General features: G+C 33.9%; 1 protein-coding gene across 1 annotated transcript in view; it reads right to left on the reverse strand.

Moving 5' to 3' along the window:
* WDR27 (WD repeat domain 27) overlaps positions 1–20,674 on the reverse strand; it is a 221,582-nt gene that overhangs the window by 192,105 nt on the left and 8,803 nt on the right. The window contains exons 8-17 of the mRNA XM_076335328.1: positions 19,249–19,381; positions 16,122–16,225; positions 15,617–15,684; positions 14,528–14,661; positions 13,024–13,100; positions 11,319–11,397; positions 10,720–10,791; positions 9,389–9,492; positions 6,396–6,485; positions 287–408 (exon numbers count right to left, since the gene is read on the reverse strand). Coding sequence (XP_076191443.1) covers positions 287–408; positions 6,396–6,485; positions 9,389–9,492; positions 10,720–10,791; positions 11,319–11,397; positions 13,024–13,100; positions 14,528–14,661; positions 15,617–15,684; positions 16,122–16,225; positions 19,249–19,381 — 983 coding nt within the window. The remainder of the gene's footprint in view (positions 1–286; positions 409–6,395; positions 6,486–9,388; positions 9,493–10,719; positions 10,792–11,318; positions 11,398–13,023; positions 13,101–14,527; positions 14,662–15,616; positions 15,685–16,121; positions 16,226–19,248; positions 19,382–20,674) is intronic.

A 20,674-nucleotide genomic window follows, 5' to 3' on the forward strand; every position in this document is an offset into this window, starting at 1 on the left:
ATGAGAATAGAATATAGAGAGCAGAAAATAAGACCAAAACTTCTAGACATGCCCACTAGTTTTCTCTACCAAGATTGGTTTTCTTCTTTTCATAAATTGTCATGATAAAAGCCTAATTTGAAGTCAATGGAGACCACCCAGATCATAGTATCAGTTTGAATCACCACCACTCAGTAGCTCTGAAAATCAGGCTGTATGTTCTTTCCAGAGAGCTGTTAAAATGGAAGTAGATGAAAGTGCAAAACAGTGTCCTCTGTGAACCAAACTGACAGGAGTTTCTAATTACCAAAATTAGGGCAGGTTCGTTATTGCAGACTGACCAGACCCTTAAAGTTCTGTCTTCTGATGCAGAAACTAACCACTTCTTGTCATGACTCCAGCCAACAGAGTTAACTGCACCATCAGGACCTAATAAAAATAATAATGGAAATATCATAAAGCTCATTTCTTGCATTTATACATTTCTCCAGAGTTAATCATATTGTTTTAATATAATTATACACAATATTAAAATACATTTTAAATACAGGCTTCAAACGGTTGGATTAAAACTGGTAACAGTAAATCAGTTATTGATTTTTTCTTCCACCAAAAACCATGGAAAAATGTCTCTCATTAATAATCAAGATTCACGAAATTAAATAAGTTCAGAGAAATACCAAGTTATTCTACCTGAAATCTCATACGCATTTGTATGACATTGTCTCCCTTGCTATATGGGAGTTTGTATGAAAATGTTATAACAAATATAAAAGACACATTTATCTTTTATAGACATTCATATTCTAAAAGAATAAAAACTAGTATCTAAATTTTCTTTAGCTTTCTGCAATTCAGATTTGACAGATAGAAATATAAAATAGTTCTAAACAAATATATAACAAACAAACAAACAAACTTCAAGTTAACAACAAAAACACATTCACAGATCTTTACTGTCACAGTAATATTAACAAATTCTATCTCCACACCAAACTGAATTAGAAGCACAGAAGCGGTTATAAGGTGGTTGTCATTAACAGTGAGTCTTGCTGCTAACAGTTGTGTTTCTGATCTTTTCATTAAATACTGACTGTCTCAGAGTGAAGTGCTGAATTGGATTAAAATTATTCCAAACTGTAGCAAAAAATTCCACAGAAAATAGAAGTTTGACCATCAACTCCTAATGCTTCTAATCAAGCTTCTAAGGTTTGGAAAAGCTGTCTTCTGATGCACAGAGGTCCAAACATCAGTCTGAAAAAGACTACCCAAAGAGGGAATAATTTCACCTGACTTTCATCCTTTCGTTGGTAACAGAGTGATGAAAACAACCATCACTGACAACATGGCTACCAAATATTTCAAAGTGCAACTGGGATGGTTAAGGTCCAGAGCCCTATGACTTGCTACTGTACCCAAATGGCAAAATTGTATGGTTGTCATGCAAGACCACAGAGCTCTGTGTCTGCTTGTTAGCCAGTATTTGGCTCATGGAAAGGCCCAAAACCTTTGGGCATCTAGCCCACAGTGTTGATGATCATGAGTTATTTCGCTCTGACTAATAAGCTGTCCTGAGTGTTTCATCCTAGATTGCTTCGTCTCTGCCCATCCCTAATAACAGAGGGTTGGAAGTCCAGCAAAATTGAAGTTACCACACTGGAGCTTGTAAAGACCGGTTTATTTTTTGTCATGGGCCTGCATGAAATGTACTGGTGCAGAAAGGTTCAGCCCAAAGAAAAATCCTGAATCCCAGGATGGTTACTCTAGCATTGACTCTAGCATTTGACGGTTGGACTCGATGATCTTAGAGGTCTTTTCCAACCTCAATGATTCTATGATTCTATGATTCTATGAAGGCCTTCAAGATCCAAATCAGGCTTCATATGAACTGCATTTTGAATGCTTAACTTCAAGTGCTTAGAAACTGATTTTACAGAGCTGTAAAGTACCATATATTCCAGAATAAGACAGTCGATGGGATGATGCTTTAAAAGGAAGGCAAGGCTACTGAGATCCAGAAGGATTTTATCACATAAAGCAGTAAAGGAACTCACCACAGCTATGGAGCTATGGCAAATAAATACTTATTGTAGAAGTCTCAGCAACAGAACACCCGACTTTGACTGTCAAAGTTCAGTGTTTTAAAACACAAAATGTAAGCAGTTACAAAAGAATCACCAATCTGATTTACCTATAGATAATGATAATTCTGACTCTAATTTTTGAAAGTTATTGGAAGAGCGTTTTCAAGAAACATCCTTGAAATTCTATTTAACAAAAGATACAGTATTACTTGAAAAGAGAATCTGCGTATTATATTATAATGAAATTTTATATTAAACATGATCTGGAAACCACTTAAGACCTTGCAAATAGTTGCAATACTTTATTTTATTCATTAGGTTTTTATTACTGAGCTAGCTGTTTTTGTAAAAACACAATGAACATACCACTACAACAGCTTCTGCAGGACTGTCTCATTAGATTAAAAAAATGTAACCGCCTGTTTAAAAATCATAGTTTAAAGTATTATAATGTCCAGTTAATAGCAAAAAGCTTCTACAAGAAATAGACTTTGATTTTGATGTCACAGTTAAAAACAAGATTAGAAACTCACAAAGAAAGAACTTCAAAAGCCAGAAACACCATCCAGAAGATAAAATTATTAATTTGATCTAAAATTGTATTGAAGCTGATCAAAAAGGTGAAAAAAGAAGAAAATATCTCAAACAAAATGAACAAACTTTGGCCCATATTATTCTAATTTTTCCAGATGAAGTCTGATGAATTTCACCTAGCCTTAAAACATTTGAAGTTCTTATGCTGCCCTCTTGTGCACATTTTCTCTTTAGTCAACTGAAGTTTTATATAAAAAAATTTGATTGCTTTAAATTACAGGAAGGCTAATCAATTTATCTCAGCAATTAAGATCTTCTATGATAACATATATCTATAAAAAGACTTATAAACAAGATAAGTTACCAAAGACCTGTAGAATTTTCACCAGAAAACTGCATAAGTACTGGATAAGTACGTATGTAAGCACTATACTTATTTTATTCTCAACATAAAGATTTATTTTGGGGCTTGGGTTTGGTAAAACCATTTGGAAGCCTTGAATTATCTGCTTTAACAAAAAAAAACCAAAAAAAAACCCCAAAAAAACCCTTACCAGAATATACAAAACAGTTTTCCAAAGTGGTAAGGTACATAAGAAACTTTAGAACAATCTGAGGTTTGGAAAATTGGAAGACCCATGCAAAAAGCTTAAGAATCTCTGCACTCCAGGTTCCCCAATCCCAAAGCCCAGTGAAGGAGATGCCAGCTGGCTTGCAAGAGGCCAGTAAGCTTCAAAACAGGCATTACTCAGGGATCCCCAGTCCTGAAGCACATTGAGAAGGGCAGCAGCTGGTTTTGAAAAAGACTTCTTGAAAAAGGCCGTGCTGGCTGTAACTCTATTAAAGCTGGCCAATATTACCTGCACTTCATTATAGGACACAGATATCTGAAGAGCCAACATTGAAGAGGAATGCAGAACTACTTAAAACTGTAACTGAGCACTTCAGGGAACAAAACTGAATAAATTAGGCTTATAGTAAAATTGCTGTTGTTATACCACTCCTCTCTGATGGTGCATTGTTAAAACATGATTTTCAATAATCAGCTGCATTCAGATGTTAATGCTGCCTTGAAAATTAATTTTTTCAACAGAATAGATATTATGGCCATTTCTTGAAAAAGGAAAGTTTTACATTACCATTGATTGCAGCTCTAAATAAGAGCAATGCATCATGGCTTTTAATGAAAAGAAAATACATTTATTATGACACTTCAACACCGAAGGCATCTAAAGTAGAAAATAAATATGTGATTTCATGATAATCTGAACTGTACAGAAGAACTACATGAATGAAATAAGCACGTAACTGATGGTTTGCAGCTCCTACTCCCCTACAGTGCAGTATCTGACAGTTTCACATTTATGTTGCTTTTGAAAAGAATTACATGCACAGGTTGCATTCTTATGCTACCTAAAAAGCCTGAAGTAGAATGTGGTTTACACTTCTGTTCAGACTATGCATCATAAAAAAAGACATAGAATAAAGGAAGAAAGGTATCAACAAAACAAATTAGCTAGTAGTTCAAAACCTAGGAAAACTAGTAGAAGAAAGTCAATTGTTAAAAGAACAATTTAGTAATAAATCAATTTTTTTTTAAAGCAAGACAGAGAACTAGTATTTGACACCTTAACGACTGGCACCAGAAAAAGCTTCTCTGTAGTAGCATGAAGTTTGGTGCAGGTTACTTTACTCTTCTCATCACAATAAATTAGCCTGCATTTGCAGAGTACTGCAGTATTTTAGGGAGCTCTGAATGTTGAAATATCTTATAAAATCATAATATTTAGTTTTACTTCATAGAAAAATAAAGCCTTTCATTAATAATGTATCAAAACCTAAGTAGTTTCCTTCATGATTTACACAGTAACATGAACTAAGGTTTTCTTTCAAATTTAGAAGTCTCTAAATTCTAACCCTTTTTTTCTGCTTTCAAATATGTCTACTTAGATTAATATTTTTTCTTATTAAAGTCTATGTTTTCTGTTATTGCCAGTATCAAGCCATTCCTTAGATATTATTACGTAGCAAGTATATGGAGGTATAGATGCAACAAAGTCAATTAAATTAGTATCTTCCCTTGAGATGAAACAAAGATAAAACCCACTTATTACCAGTCCAAAATCAATGAAGCCTACATAAAAACAAACTCCAGTGAAAAAAACATCCAAAGAAGAGTATTTCACAGAATTGAAATGTCACTTTCTGCAGCACATAATCTCTATATACATTCAAGTAAAACCTGCCTGTCTAACTTCTTGATAGTGGCTCACACAAAAAGAAGCTGGATCTGCGATGCAAAAGACAAACTGCAAAGAACAGCTACAGAACACATACTGTACAATGAGAATTTCTAGCCTCATGGAATAATTTTGCAACATTTATGTTCTACTTCATGTTCAGAGTAGCCCTGCTACCAAAAAAAAAAAGACTTTAAAGTTCTTGAAAATCATTTACATCTTAGCTGCTTCAGATTACTGAAGAAAGATGTGTTAATAATCTGAAGAAACACTGAATTCTCTGAGCACAACTTTTTTAAGCTGCTATGTACCAAATACTGTAGCAGTACTGTATCATTATTTTTATAGATGCCTGTAACAAGTAAGGGAAGGAAATACAGAATTTTGATGTCTTTTGGTTAATTGCATTTTTTAGAAATGCTGATCTTCTAAAACAATGTTATATATATTTCAGATATATGGGGTCCCTTTGGACTAAATTACTGCTTTTATTCCATTACTACCTAAATAACAAAATTATGTCAATAAAACCTCAAAACGCTATTCCTGCCTGCAGTTTATATGACTTGCACTATGAATTTGCTCAAATTAGTAGGTGATACATGAAGAAAAACATTTTTTAAAGTTTATGAACTTTCTATTGTGGAAAAGAAAGACCTAACTACCCTGCCCATAAGGCATATTTTCATCAATTTCATCACACAGAGAGGAAAATATCAGTAATGTTACCTCCATTAGTGGCCACAATGCCACAGCTTCTTCCACAAAATACAATGAAAATTACTCAAAAGAACCCCAGTTTTCAGAAATCAGTTATCAGAGTTTTTACTTAGAAATAATTTTCTAAAATAACTTAAACCAGCCTACTTTGATACCGGTTAAGGCCTGCTAGTAAATGACAGTCATCTTCCATTATGAACTTCCACAGTAAATCAGTCCTGCTATATGAATTTTAAGTCATAACATTTACTGTTAATTAAAACTTTAACAGATATTTCTTGTAGAAATTTAGAATTCTTTTTTTTTCAGGTTCATTTACAATGTTAAGTAATGCACATGTGTTTGCACATGCATACACTTTTGCAGATATGGATTTCCCCATAGGAATAGTCCCTTTCTTTTTCAAAGAGTTGTTCTTTAGGAGTCTGGAGCTGCAAACCAAACACATTTTTTGCCAAGTCATCGCGGTCAATTTTTTAGTTAATAATCTATTACAATACATTACTGCAATATACACATGCATTATCATTACAATATATTGGCTTTATTATTTCTATTTAATTATTGTAATAAACATACACAATGCAGACTACAATATATATCGTGATACATTACTATTTACCTCCCAGAAAATTGAGAAATGGGAAAACTGGTAGGCAGTTTAATTCTAGAACAAAATGAACCAATCAGAGAAGTAACTTCTACATCTTGAATCAGCAGTATCCCCTCTCCCCCATTCTTCTCAAAGTGATGAAAGTGGAATCTTTTACTTACTCTGCCATTTTAGGTTAAGCTCAATTATATACTATTTCTTTAATAATGTAATTCATAAATTTACCTGAAAAAACTTTGTATGTATCAGTGAGATTGGAATTGAATATCAGTACAGTCTTGTCAGCCAGACCGCAAGCCAGCATCTCTCCATCTCCTATAAAGAAGAGTGTCTAATGATTTGTATTTGAAAGCAACAAGGACCTAATATGCTGTTTCCTTTAATCATAAAAATCATATATGTCACTACAATAAAACGCACACCAGACATTAATTTCATATGTTTAACACATATTTTGTATGAACTCACAAACTCATATTGCAGAATTTGGTAGGAATTTGTGCGCAATTCATTTCTTGTCCTGATACATTCTCAAAACAGTTATTCATCACAAGGCAGAAATTCACATTTCACCAAAAAAAGTGCTACAAAATTTAAGAGCAGAAATGTTTAGAAATCATTCAAATCTACCTCCTTACACTGATTTTTTTGTATCCTCTTATTATATATTTTCTTATATATTAGAATAAAAAGCACATATTAGTCATTCTGGATCACTTCTTAAAGATGAAAAATTTCCTTCATAAAGTAATCCTAAAAACTATCCAAGTGCAGTCAGATTCTTCATTTATATTGGTAATCAGCGGGGGCGCACAATGGCAGGATAGACTCCCTTAATGTCTATGTAATGGTAGTGATTTGTGAAATGTAACTGTTCACTCAAAAACTTTTCCTGAAAAAACTGAAACAATAAAGAGCAGATAAATGAACCAATGGGAAAAAATAAGAGAGGGTAGAGCAAGAGAAGATAGCAGTGAGAGAAAGTAAGGAAGTGAAGTGCAGAATTCAAATCAATGTTACTAGGTTCACTGTGAAAAGTATTTTTAAAAGAATTACCACCTGAACACACCCTTCATAAATCTCCTGAGCACCTTTACAAAGGGAGAGGGAATATAAGTCATGCTTGACTTCACCAACATTACCCACTGCTATGCACTGTCCAAGTACTACCCACATTGCACGTTCAGAATACTGTATTCCACAACACATTTTTTCCCCAAATTAATCATGGCAATATAAACAGATAAGAGATCCATATTGCTGATCTCTGAGAGTCATCTACTAAAAGTTAATTTTAAATGGGACACACAATGGGGTAGACGTATATGTTAAGAAGAGGCATTCCAGAATCTTTTTTTCTGTTATCAGTTATTAAACGCACAACTATACTAAACTGGCAAAGAACTACTTTATAAAAACATTTTTAATTTTATCTGACAAGCAATATTTCAGCTGACTTTTTCCTCCAAATACTAGTAATTGCACATACTAAATAATGCTGTTAAATATTTTCATCACAAAAATAAGATAAGTAGTCCTGGACAAAATATTCCAAAAAACACATGCCCCACAAACTCAAAGGTATTGAAGTCTTTGAGCTAAAGGGTAGTTCTCTTTTGCAGGTTTCCCCCCTTTTTCCTAAAGTTTTGATAGTATGTATTTTCAGCAGGAGAGATGATTGGTAAGTATATCAGGTGAGTGATGTAAAGTAAGTCACACACACATAATTAACAATATATAAACCTTCTTGTGCACATAGAATGAGAAAAAATAATTTTGCATAGAATTTTGGAGGCTTGTTTAATGGAACGTCATCTCAAATCCTGAAGAAAACTGTTTTCTAACAGAGCAAGAAGTCATGACTTGTAACACCTCCAATACTACAAAAGGATGTTTAATACATCTAAGAAGGTTTGCATTAATGCAACTGTACAACCTCTTAAGTTTTACTTTTCTATTTAATTTCCTTTCTACTATGTTAAAAGATGCACATAACTATTAATTATTGTGATTCATACTTTACAGAGACCACTTGAAAGATTGTTCCAAGCTGCAATTCCAAGTTGCAAAATTGCAACAGAAAATATTTTGGAAAGCTAGGAACCATCTGGTCAACACAGACTACAACAACAACAGAACACCTCTTTACAAGCTTACAATAATATGATTTTTTCACTCCAAGAAAAAAAATCTCTGCAATTTTCGCTAAACCTTGTTTTGCTAAACTGTGGTTGTTTAAGCCACACACATGTGTGTGCGAGAGACAGAGACAAAGACAGAAACAGAGAAAGATGTTCCTTCCTCAGAGTAAGTAAAAGAGGATTTATATTTAAAATGTATTATTGAAACTGTAGCGATGCTTATCTTTGCTAAAAAAGAACCTTTACTTTTAAGCTCACATAACATTCCCAGAAATAAGCCCTCTGCAACCGATTTCTTTCGGGAGCCATAAAAATATTTTTTTCCCATTCTCTAGGGAACACTTATGGCTGGAATATGTTTTAGAAAAGTTACTGATTGCATCTAATTGTTTTTATTTATTGAAGATGAAAGTTGCTCTTGTCCCCAAAATATTTATAAAGATAAACATTTTTAAATACTTTGAAAATATTGTGGTTTGCAGAGTGTACATTGAAATAATTATATACTTGGTAATACACTTGATTGCTAATCTAAGAAGTGGTTTCTGTATAATAATATTTATATGGATTGGAAATGACTAAACCTATTACAAGACTCATTTCTCCAAAGCAGTTAAGAAAAATACCCTTCTCTGGATTATATGCAAGAATGCTTTTTTTATATTTTAATATATAAAAACTGAATAATCTTACATAATAGGAGTATTCTGATTCTTTTGAAACAGAACTTCAGCTTTTAATACACCCTAATGACACTAAGTAAATGTCTCAGAAAATAAATTCCTTAGTGAAAGAACTTGTTAGACTACTGATTTTCAAGTTGTAGTGGGAAAGTCATAGAATAAGTACAAAAGGAAACGACGTAAAATCAGAGAAAAATTAGAATCCTTTTGCATACACGTTAGCAGCATGGTTTTGCAAGTTAAAAAATTATGATTTAACAGTATATGGTATTGCCAGAAAGTTTTCTGGGAATTTACCTAGTAAATCCATGGCCTTAATACACCATGTCACACAAATTTTGTTTTTATTTCTGCACACTGCCACAATTGTACATTTTATAAAACCTGTACATACCGGAATACTGAATGCAACATATTTGGGTTGGTTTACAAGTAACAGATATTTCTTTCTCATGTTTGATTGGAGGAGAACTTTCCAAAGGATATTCTTTACTTTTACTTCAAAGAAGGAAAAAAGAGAAAGAGGAAAAATATTAAGATATCTAAACCCACTACATTTTGATGTCAGTTATGAAATAAATGTACTTTGGGAGCTATTCTAAATGTCATTATATAAATATATCCTGGAAAACTTATGTTAAATCCAAGATAAGAGGCAGAATGAATTTTAAATTGTCATACTTAAATTACTCCTATCACCAACTGTTATGAATTCATGAGATCAAGAATTAACATGGACTTGTGCATAAAATCAAACTTCTTAAGTTGCATACCTATCTAATAAAAGTATCTAAAGAATGCAAACTCTACCTTGTTGTGACAATAAAAAATATGAAAAATATCTCCATATGTAAAAATAAGAATTACATTGATCATCTATTTAACAAGATACTAAAAAAATCCCACACAAAATCTGAAGTGCTAAGCAGCTTAACCTATCATAAAACAGCGCAAACCAGTTTTGAAATTATCTGAAGTGCTCATCTAAAGGCTCGCCTGTGTGTGCAAGGATTACAAAAACTTAGTCTTGAGCTATTAAGTGTTTAAGAAACAGTTTTTTAAAAAGAGAAAAATGATGGCATTAATCATTCTTTACTTTTATGTTTGTACTACATAGAACAAAGATTCTATATAATGCTAAAGAGAAAAGATGTGTGTAATATCCCCATTTAACATACCACACCAATTAACATGAAAGTGCCAGCTCTAAAAAAAAATTCATTCTTTGTGTCCACAGTGATGATGAATCCACTGGTCAAATTGTACAATTATGTATACTCTGTTTAAATCCATTAGAGTAAGCTTGCATTAGCTTAAGATAACATGATTTTAGGGGTGAATGAGGCACATGATCTGAAATCACTGTCTCACTGTGCCACATTCAGTTATTTTTCTGACTAGAATTGCAGCTTAAGAACATGTTGCGACTATGCCTCCAACTATATTTAGCACCTGTTCTGCTTTCTAGCAACAAAAATCTAAGAAAACAGATGTGTATATTTTCTTTTGTATGTAAGACTTACTCAAATTTAATTGATAGTCTGGTAATCTGAATCACTTGCTGCAGTCATTTTATAGCAAATTTACAAAGCCTTTTAGTTCCAGTGATACTCCTAACTAAAAAGTTCCAATGAGAGAAGCGGCTACAAACCATATTTCCAACAGAACTGTATTTATCCTCATTTTAATTTGTTCCTCCTCTAATGGAGTTTCTAGATTACCTACCGTTTACAACTGGTCTTCCACTTTGATACCTCATTTTTCTTCAGGTTATTATTTGGAGAAAACATGGTCATTCTACAAGAAAGAACACAGACTCCTATATGAAACATTAAATGTTGCATGAGATAAATCATTTATTTCAAACGAAAAACAATCCTACTTCCTTCTTATTACTCATATCTACTAGTAATGTCAGTAGGTAAGATAATGTACACATTGATGACAAGATAACATTCTAATGATCTAACGCTTGAGTTTGCAACTAAGTTTTGTGTTCTGTGAGTTATTTGTTGGATAATGCATTCTGAAGGTCAAAATCCATTCATATAAAGTTCTCAGACATTTCCTTCTGCAAGCTGAAGAAACAAGAAGAGTTTAATCATATGAAAGAGACAAGATGCCTAATACAGATTTTGAAAGGAAGTTGAACACTGACCAGAAGCTGTGAAAATTTAGTTTTACAACATATTTTTAATTTTTTTTTTATAACATCATATCTGTTTTTCACAGGTGATTAATTTCACAGTCATGAGACTACATGGCTCTATTATGTGACAAAATAACACACATCAATAAAACAGACAAAATAGTAATGTACTCACTGTGGTGCTGCTGTATAACCTGATGACTTAATTTTATTATGGAAAACCAATGGCTGATCTTTCACTGTGCTTTTCACTCCTATAGCAAAATAATTTAATTCTCATTAAAATGTTTTTTTGATATATTTTTACAGTTAAGGGAGATAGTTAAGTTAGCACAGTAGAATATTTGTTGCCTTATTTGATTTGATATTTGATGTTGCCTTATGTTACAAGACACATTTATGACCAACCACTCTAAAATAATGATTATTGAGAAAAGGAAAGAAATCTGAACCGTTACGCTGCATAACAACCCTCTTCCAATAATATCAATTAGTAGAAACTTCTTTAAACTTTGAATTAACAAGAATATTGTTCTGAGGAACTTTTTTCATTATTCATTCACAAATGTGTTTTGTAGTTGCCTATTTTATGCTTAGACTTCATATCTATTAGCTATAATACATTCACACCTTATATTCGGAATGTGGAATGTATCTAAAGATCATTAATAAACTGGCTGGTGGCTACACATAAATGTTTGGGGGTTTACGTGGCTTAAGTCGTTAATAATGTCTGCATTCACACTGCTGTACTAAGAAGCCTGAAGGGCAGCCTCCAGCCCAAAACTAAATATGAGCATTTCATATCAGCAGAAACAACCTAATTAAATAAATGGTGTAAAGGAGGAAATCTTGTTGATATTCCCAGGAAAAAACTTCACGTGCACTGGGAGTGATCTCGTGGGCACATTTACCTACGCTGAGGATAGAAGCTCCTTCTACTCTCACCAGCTACCCTTTCTCTTTATGTAGCAATGAGGCAGAAACAGGTCCTTCCTGGGAAGCTCCCAGTACCACTTGCCATAAGACACTATAGGATTTCCTTACAGCACCTAATCTAGCTGAGTGTGAGGTGTCAACAAGGGTAGTACAGGCATCAGTGCTGGGTTTCCGAAGGACCCTGGAATTCTAGCTAAAAAACTGTAGATGCATTCTTGGAATATCATACAACACTAAAGATATAAAGAGATATATATATTTGATGTTCTAACAGGTCCAACAAGGACAATCAATACAGTAAAAATAGATTATTTCTACATGTCTACAGCTACCAGTATTTTTATATCTTTCCTAAAGAAAAAGTGATGATGAAAAAATTATTTTGTAGGCATTTTTTGGACTTTGCTTTACTGTTGCTAAACAAAGAAGCTACAAGTGCTTCAACAGCAACTGGAAGTCAGACCTTTTTTTTTTTAAACAGTAGGGCATTGAGGCAAAAATTAACTTCCTAAATTTGCAGCTATTGACAAAACGCTATTCAGGACAATAAAATTAACGAAACAGGTAACCAAAGTTGAGAAAGAAATGACAAATTATACAGAAAAAATATATTGCATGCTATGGAAAAAGAAAGACCTATGAAAAAAGTAAACATTCTACACTCTTTAATTCTTTTAAAATCCACAAAAAGTTCTCAGAGGATTGTTTTTAAAAGAAGAAAAATAACATATTACCATCATTTTCACTACAAATACATACGTAGGATATGAAATACTACTAAAAGTATAAAATTCTTCCTACTAAAATAAAAATATCATGCAATATATACTTAAAACAGAAATCAATATATTGATTGTATTAGGTACCAGCCAGTTGTGAGTCAGTTACTGTTATTAAAAATATAACTTTATTAATTCATTTCAAGGTTGGTTTATACTCACCAAGTGTTCTACTAAAAGGTTCTTTCATGTTTTTCTTTAAACCTTTACACAATGGAGAATTTGTCAATAAAGAACACCTAAGTTATAAAACCAAGCACAAAAATCAATCAATGCAATGGAAAAAAGCATCAGATTAGGAAAAGGTGTCAAAACTTCTTTTTAGCTATTTGTCTGCATGGCTGTATGTATACGTGTGATACCAGTGAGATTTTCATCAAAAAATTACATTATTACATTATGCCTGATTACAAATCAGGCATAGTGGATTAGTTATCAGCTCAGATACCTAGCAGCACAGACAAGCCTTGGCCCTGATTAGATTCACAGATCATTGCATTTACATGATAAATCCCATTTCTGTGAATATTAACTGATGATTTTATTATAAGCATTGAAATCTTCACTTCACTTCAGTGTATATTGTAGGGGTTTTTTATTGTCTTCAAGATGTCAGTGTTTTCCTGGAAATCTTTTACAGGCACATGAAGGACAAGAAAATAGTAGTCAGCACGGATTCACCAAGGGGAAGTCATGCTTGATCCACTTGATAAACTTCTATGATAAAATGACTGGCTTGGTAGATGAGGGGAGAGCAGTGGATATTGTCTACTTTGAATTCAGTAAGGCTTTCCACTCTGTCTCCCGTAAGATCCTCACAGAGAAGCTGATGAAGTATGGGCTGGATGAGCACACAGTGAGGTGCACTGAAAACCAGCTGAACAGCTAGGCCCAGACAATGATGATCAGTGGCACAAAGACTAGTTGGAGGCCAGTAACTAGTGGAGTACCCCAGGCATCAATACTGGGTCAAATTCCATTCAACATCTGCATTAATAACCTGGATGAAGGAGCAGAGCATACCCTCACCATGTTTGGTGATGACACAAAACTGAGAGGAGTGTCTGACATACCAGAAGGTTGTGCTGCCATCCAGACATCCACAGGCTGGAGAAATGGGCTGACAGCAACCTCATGAAGTTCAACAAAGGGAAGTGCAAAGTCCTGCACCTGGGGAGGAACAACCCTATGCACCAGTATATGGCTGTAAAGAAGACAGAGCCAGGCTCTGTGCCCGGTTCCCAGTGAAAGTTTTTTTTCAGGCAAAAACTGAAATACGGGATGCTCCGTCTGAACACCAGAAAACACTTTTTTACTGTGAGGGTGACTGAGCACTGGCACATGTTGCCCAGAGAGGTTGTGGTGTCTCCCTCTTTGGAGATATTCAAAAGCCATTTGGACATGGTGCTGGGCAACTGGGTCTAGGTGCCCCTGCTTGAGCAGGGGAGTTGGACAAAGTGAGTTCCAAAGGTGCCTTACAACCTCAACCATTCTGTGATTCTGTGATTTCTCCCACTCAGTACAACTAAAGCATGACAGGAAAACAAGAAAAATAAAACCACGTCAACAAATAGCACTGTACAAAACCATCTGATGCACTTCAGTGTCAGGAAAACAAATGTATAATCCAACTCAGGGGAAAAAAACATTTAAAGTTACTCTGTACCTGGCAATAACTGATAGACTGTTCTCATTTCCACAGAGGAGAAAATAACTCTGCTGAGTTCTCACCAATGCAGCAAGGTTAACTTCCAATACAGCAGTCATATCTTCAAACATTGAGGTGATCAAGCATAAAACCTGCAGCAATTATACCATAAAATAACACTCCATTTACTTCATAATTTAAGCTCCAACACTGAAGCATGTATAATGGAAAATGAAATCACTTTGTGTCGTTTATGAAAATTAGTCAAAAATATCTATGGGTTTAGTCTTGCAGAGCATTAAACAGTAAAAAGTAGCTAATGCTGTCCTTCAGAAATATGCTTATGTTGCTTAAATATGTGTCTTAACAGACTTGCATACCTAACAGTCACAGAAATTCCAATACCTTCTACAATAGAGATATTTCTGCAGTAAGAGTTGTGAGAAAAGAAGCACACATGGAAGAAAGATTGGTTTCAGAGACATGCTGAGAACACGCTAAGAACTGAATTTAAAACAAAATCCTTCTTTAAAACAAAACACTGCTATATTAAGTATGTAGAAAGGCCTAGATTCGGCTCAGTTCTGTAGGAAAACTGTAACATCAAAAATGGAGTATGCAAACAAGAATGCCTTTCATTTCCTTAAAAGCACTTTTAGTGACTTTCCACAGAAATTTTCTCACAACTCAAATAGTTTTCACAGATTTCTTGGAAGGATTTAGAAGCAGTTCATCCTACCATTTGTTTGAGAAACAAGGTGTAACAATGCTTATATCCTTTTTCCCCCAAAAAGATTGCCTCTGCTCCCCTAATGGTTGTTCTTGACATTCAAGGTACGCACTGAACATTACAAAAAACAATTCACCTCTTTGCTTATTAATCACTTTGGACAGTATACAAACTGTGAGAGCTTTAAAACTACCCAGCTATTTAAACTAGTAGATTCCATAAAGAAGAATCAACCCTCTCCAGAGAAACTACTGTGTAATTCATATCAAGCAAAACAAATGTGTACCTTAATCTGCAAATAAAATTAATAATTAATATTTCTTGAAAATAACTGGAAATGTAAACATTTGTTAAATCAGTGCTTACTGTATACCCACCTTTCCATTAACTGCCTTCCTGGTTAATGCACACGATCCGGCAAACCGAATGCTGAGGTCACTATAATCTTTACCAAAAAGAACAGAGTGCTATGAAATTGTACTTGCATTTCAAAAGAAAAAACTATCAACAAGACAGGAGAAAAACAATTACTCATACTAATTTGACACCACCATAATCCACTGTCTTCAGTGTATATCCTTCTAGCTTACCCCCACATTGTAAAGTAGGAGTAGAATAACATTCCTTGTATTTGACACTCATAAACTGCAAAATCGGATAAAAATTCATTGCTAGGCACTAGAGAAATCTAGTGCTGACACATCTTCTGAGACAAGGCAGCAATGCCAGAAAAACATAAAAAAATAATTAGAAAAACCGTTTTTTAAAAAAACACTTTCTACTGTAGTCTGCTATTTCACAAACTAATTCTTATACTATTTATATCAGATAACAAAAGAAAGCAATCACATTATGATGTAGTCAGATATTTTATAACTATACCTTTGTAAGCTAAAGAAGCTTCTAATTCAAAGTTTGCCAGATTAATTATTAACAAGCCAGTAGAGCTTCCTATCCAAAAATAGCTAGTATTCAGGGCAGAAGATCTATTAAAAAAAAGGAGAAAAAATTGTCTGAGTATGATAAAGAAGCTATTCTTACTACTATACAAGACAGTGCAATTGGGGTTTTTTAATACTTGTTACGGAATTCCAGTACAACAACATAATAAACCACACCAAAAAAAATATTTTAAATTTACAGGATTTTTTTAGATCTGTAGCTCAAAGTAAAAAGTTTCAATCAAAATTGGTGAAGTTTTGAAAACTAGGAACAGAACACAATCCTTGATTTTATGTAAGTGCTCATGGCAAGTCTAAAACAGCATAGGAAGTACTTTTCAAAAATTACTGTGGTTTGTAATAGTTGGGAGACGCTGTAAAAGCACTGTATCCACAAAGAGTAAATTCAAAGAAAGAGGCAAATCCACATAAGTTCTTACTTTTACCACCTGTAATATGAACACACAAAAAGCAGTGAAATTCTAAGGTGTGTTTGTACATAGTTAAAGTACAAGAGAAAAACCAGCACAAACTAAGGGGGGAAAAAAAAACAGGCAGGCCTGGAATATCTGTCTCAGTCTGTTCTTAGTGGCAGTAGTACTGCAGTTGGGTAATGAAATCCAGCCTTCGTGAACACCACAGAGCAGACCAACTGGTTACAATTTCAGTCAACACTCTCACAGAAGAAAAATGTTATCAAGCATAAGATGATTATAACAAAATAACAGTTGTCATTCTCAAAAACTAAAAATGTTTTGATGCCACAGTAAATAAAAATTGACATCAACATTTTAATAAATTTTCCAAATAAGAGTGAGTAGACTTACCGGTTTGATTTGTAAAGTCAGACCACAAGTGTTGAAGTAAGGGTATGGAAAAATATAAAGCTGAAACTTGGCATGAAAAGAGTCACCACAGTGGTTTAATACTTTTTTAATAAAAAAACCCAAACAAACCAGAAACAGTCAAATACTTTAAAAAGCAGACTGGGAAAGACAGTTTCAATTCTGGTTTGTGATACTTTTATGAGCTCTGTATAGTTTTATTTGTGGTTTGCACTACTTTCATGTACAGCAGTAACAGACTGATTTAATTTGTGAATTCTTTGAATTATTTATAAAGAAGTGGCACTATCAAGTTATTATAAACAATGATATCAAGTGATATATACAGGAAGTTGATCTCATGCCCACTTTACAATAATAAAATGCCATCCACTGTGATGAAATTACTCAACTTCAAAAAGCTTAGGGCAGGATGAGACCCATCATTTTTTGCACATCAGTGTTGCAAAAAAGTTTCATTTTTGCATTTCATTGCAGGCAGGAAAAGTGGTAAATCAGGGACTGGTCAGTTGTTCAGACAAATCCGAATGACCTGCTAAAGCCAACACAGTAATTTAAAAATAAACAGAAAAATATTTATAAATACAAAACTCTAAAACCAAAAGATAATGGAACTGGATTAATAGCAAGAATTTAATGGTCATGGTTGTTTATAAGCAGAACAAAACCTCCAACTGTGATGCGATAGCTGAAAGGGTAAATAGTCCTTATATGTACAATGCCAGGCAGTATCAGGTGGGTATTGGAAAGTGATGTTATCTCAATTCAGAAAATAATTTCAACTAACCTATTACTGTGGATCCATTTCAGGCAGCCATGTCCAAAAAGGGCATTGAAAAAGAAATGAGATTGAATTTCAGAAAAAGCTCAAAAGCAAATGTTAAAAATGTTACAGAATACATGCCTTATACAAGGTGCAAACTATTTTATCCAGAAGCGTAGAGGGAACTTGATAGTAGCTGGCTCTAGACTATCAGAATAAAAAACATACTAAGAGCCAATAACTACATGAAAAGAGGGTAATTCAGATTAGAAGTAAAATGGAATGAGTCAGTTGCTGGAACAACTTAACTAGGGACATCGTGAATTCTTCATCACTGGAAAACTAGGCATCTTTAAAGATGTGCTGTAGTTCAAATCAAACCTATAGTTTTGATGAAGACAAAGTTTTGATGATTTGAAAATGGCATTATACAAGCAATAAGACTAACTGACTGTAATAATTCAACTTCTGGCCTTAGAGTTCTAACATTCCATTAAAGTATGTCTGAGATGTACATCTCAAAAATCACCACTTCCTTCCTCTCAGTGCTAGTCCTTCTGAAAATGTAGGCATCATGAAAATAACTGTTTGTTAATAATTACTTCAGTTTGACACAAAGACAAACAAGGTGATCCAGGACTGCTCAGTATTTTTCTTCTCTGTTTATAAAAAATTGTTTATATATCTAACCGGAGGATTAATCAGTTTTACCTGTACAACCCACCACAGGGCAAAGGGTGGAACAAGTGTTTCCTAAAACATGATGTGGCTGAGAAATTTATCCAAATGACAATTATAAATAACAACAAAAACAATTTGTTCTGTAAGACAGTTCTTGTGGCAGTATCCTGAACAGATCCCCAGGTGCCTGATAATATGGTTAATTTCTTTTCAGGAAAGAAATGCAATATAAGGATTATTTTAGGTCTCTCTCCTCTACCTGGCCAACCAATTCCATGGGAAGGATAAAAACATCATGCTTTGAAATGTCTGTCTCTCTGAGAGAAGTTGGGCTAGAACAGGTTATGTAGTTCAAAAGTTATTTAAATTTGGAAGGTAAACTGACACAGGCACACAGTGACTGCATCAGACTTATTTCCTTAGGAAAGCAAACTAAAAATAAATTCCTCTTTTTAATTGTAATTGGCTTCTGAATTATTTTTTTAACTGATCTTCCCTGATCAACTGGTATCAATAGGCACTCAAATGGATATTCCCAATGCCATTTTTACAAAATTATTTTTCAGACTAGAAATCAGTTTTAACTTTGTATCACTTTGTGTATATTATCTGCCTAAGAGTAAGCCACCAAAACTTGCAGATCGCTAAATATGTTCTCTGATTTTCCTATTGCATTTTTAAGAAAATAGTAAGCTGCAGTGAAAATAATCCAAGCACCAATAGGAACTCCTAGTAATAGATTCCCAGCCAAACCCTTGGTGGTATTTTAAAGGACTTACATGTTTTCTTCATTATGGAAACATACTAAAAAGTCACAGTGTTCAATTAAGAGGATAGGCAATGATGTTTCCACTGATCCTTCTGGTCTTATGTTGTTTGTTTTGCAAAGTTTGGAAGTATTTTGCCCTTTACCTAAGAAAGACAATCAACAATACTAGCTATCAAAAAACAATGAAATAAGGGAAACAGACAGGATTTAAGAGGGATTTAGAAGTAGTAAAGTAACATGAATTAAGACAACACTCAAGAAGTTTCTATTTTAAAAGATTAATATATCCTAAGATCCAGCCCTCTTGAAATATCTTTCCTCATTATTATGTTATTTTTAGTACCGTCTTATTTCAAATACCTAGAGATAAAATCCAAAGAGCCTACTTAAGGACTGAAAAGGATTTGGCACAATTTAGGTGTGTTCATCTCAAAAAGTGACACTGAAAGCCATATTCCAACAACCCTTAAATATGCTGGGTACCTTTCCACTTAGCCTGAAAATTCCCTTGACACTAAAGTTACAACATAATCCGAAAACAAGGTGGAAAGCCACCTCAGTTTCATCTTCCCAAGGAGTCTCCAATCCGTTATGAATGTGCAGTTCACACCTAGGAGCTACTAGCACCGAATTCAGCATTAGGCACAGACACTACATCACTCTTTTTCAAACATCCAAAGATGAAAGTGACATCCATATATTTTAAATAATAACAAGAAATGTAGCAGTCTTTCTCATTAGGTTAGGACCTTAGGATTATTGAAGCTGGACCACTAGGCAGTTAAGAATACAACAGTCATTAAAGCCAGAAAAAGAGCAAGCAAGGGAAACCAGATCTCCCTTTCCCTAAAGAAAGCTCCCTCTTGCTTGCCTTTAGGAGGACCTCAACTCATTTCAGCTAGTGTGCAGGTAGTCTGAATGCCTCATTTGGGAACATGGAATCACCTTGCTGAGGTTACCAGTGCAGTCTTTAAAGACTTATAAGTAGTCTGTGTTATACCACTAGAAATACCACAGCCAGAGAAATATCATATCATGGAGGCACTGGTATGGATTAAAATTAAAAAAAAAAAAAAAAAAAAAAAGATTCCTAGAAGCTTCAAAGGTAACTGAGAAATGGTACTCCACTTAGACAATGGATGAATTTTTAGGCACTGATTCTGTTCTCACTGAAGCCTTGAGCAATGAATTCAATAAAAACCAAATACTTAATAGTTCACATCATGCAATGTTTTATAAGCAGATACATTGGCCAAGAGTTTATTACAGACATACATGCATAATTCTTTCCAGATATGTCAAATAATTCTTTCCAGATATGCAAATACCCAACTTCATATCAGCTTCAGTAAGAATTCCATGCCACAGTCTGAGACTCATAACTGTATCACTTATAATAAATTATCATGGTATAAAAAGCACACACTCAGTAGCCA

The sequence above is a fragment of the Aptenodytes patagonicus genome, chromosome 3, assembly GCF_965638725.1.
Source record: "Aptenodytes patagonicus chromosome 3, bAptPat1.pri.cur, whole genome shotgun sequence".
In the NCBI taxonomy this organism is placed as follows: Eukaryota; Metazoa; Chordata; class Aves; order Sphenisciformes; family Spheniscidae; genus Aptenodytes; species Aptenodytes patagonicus.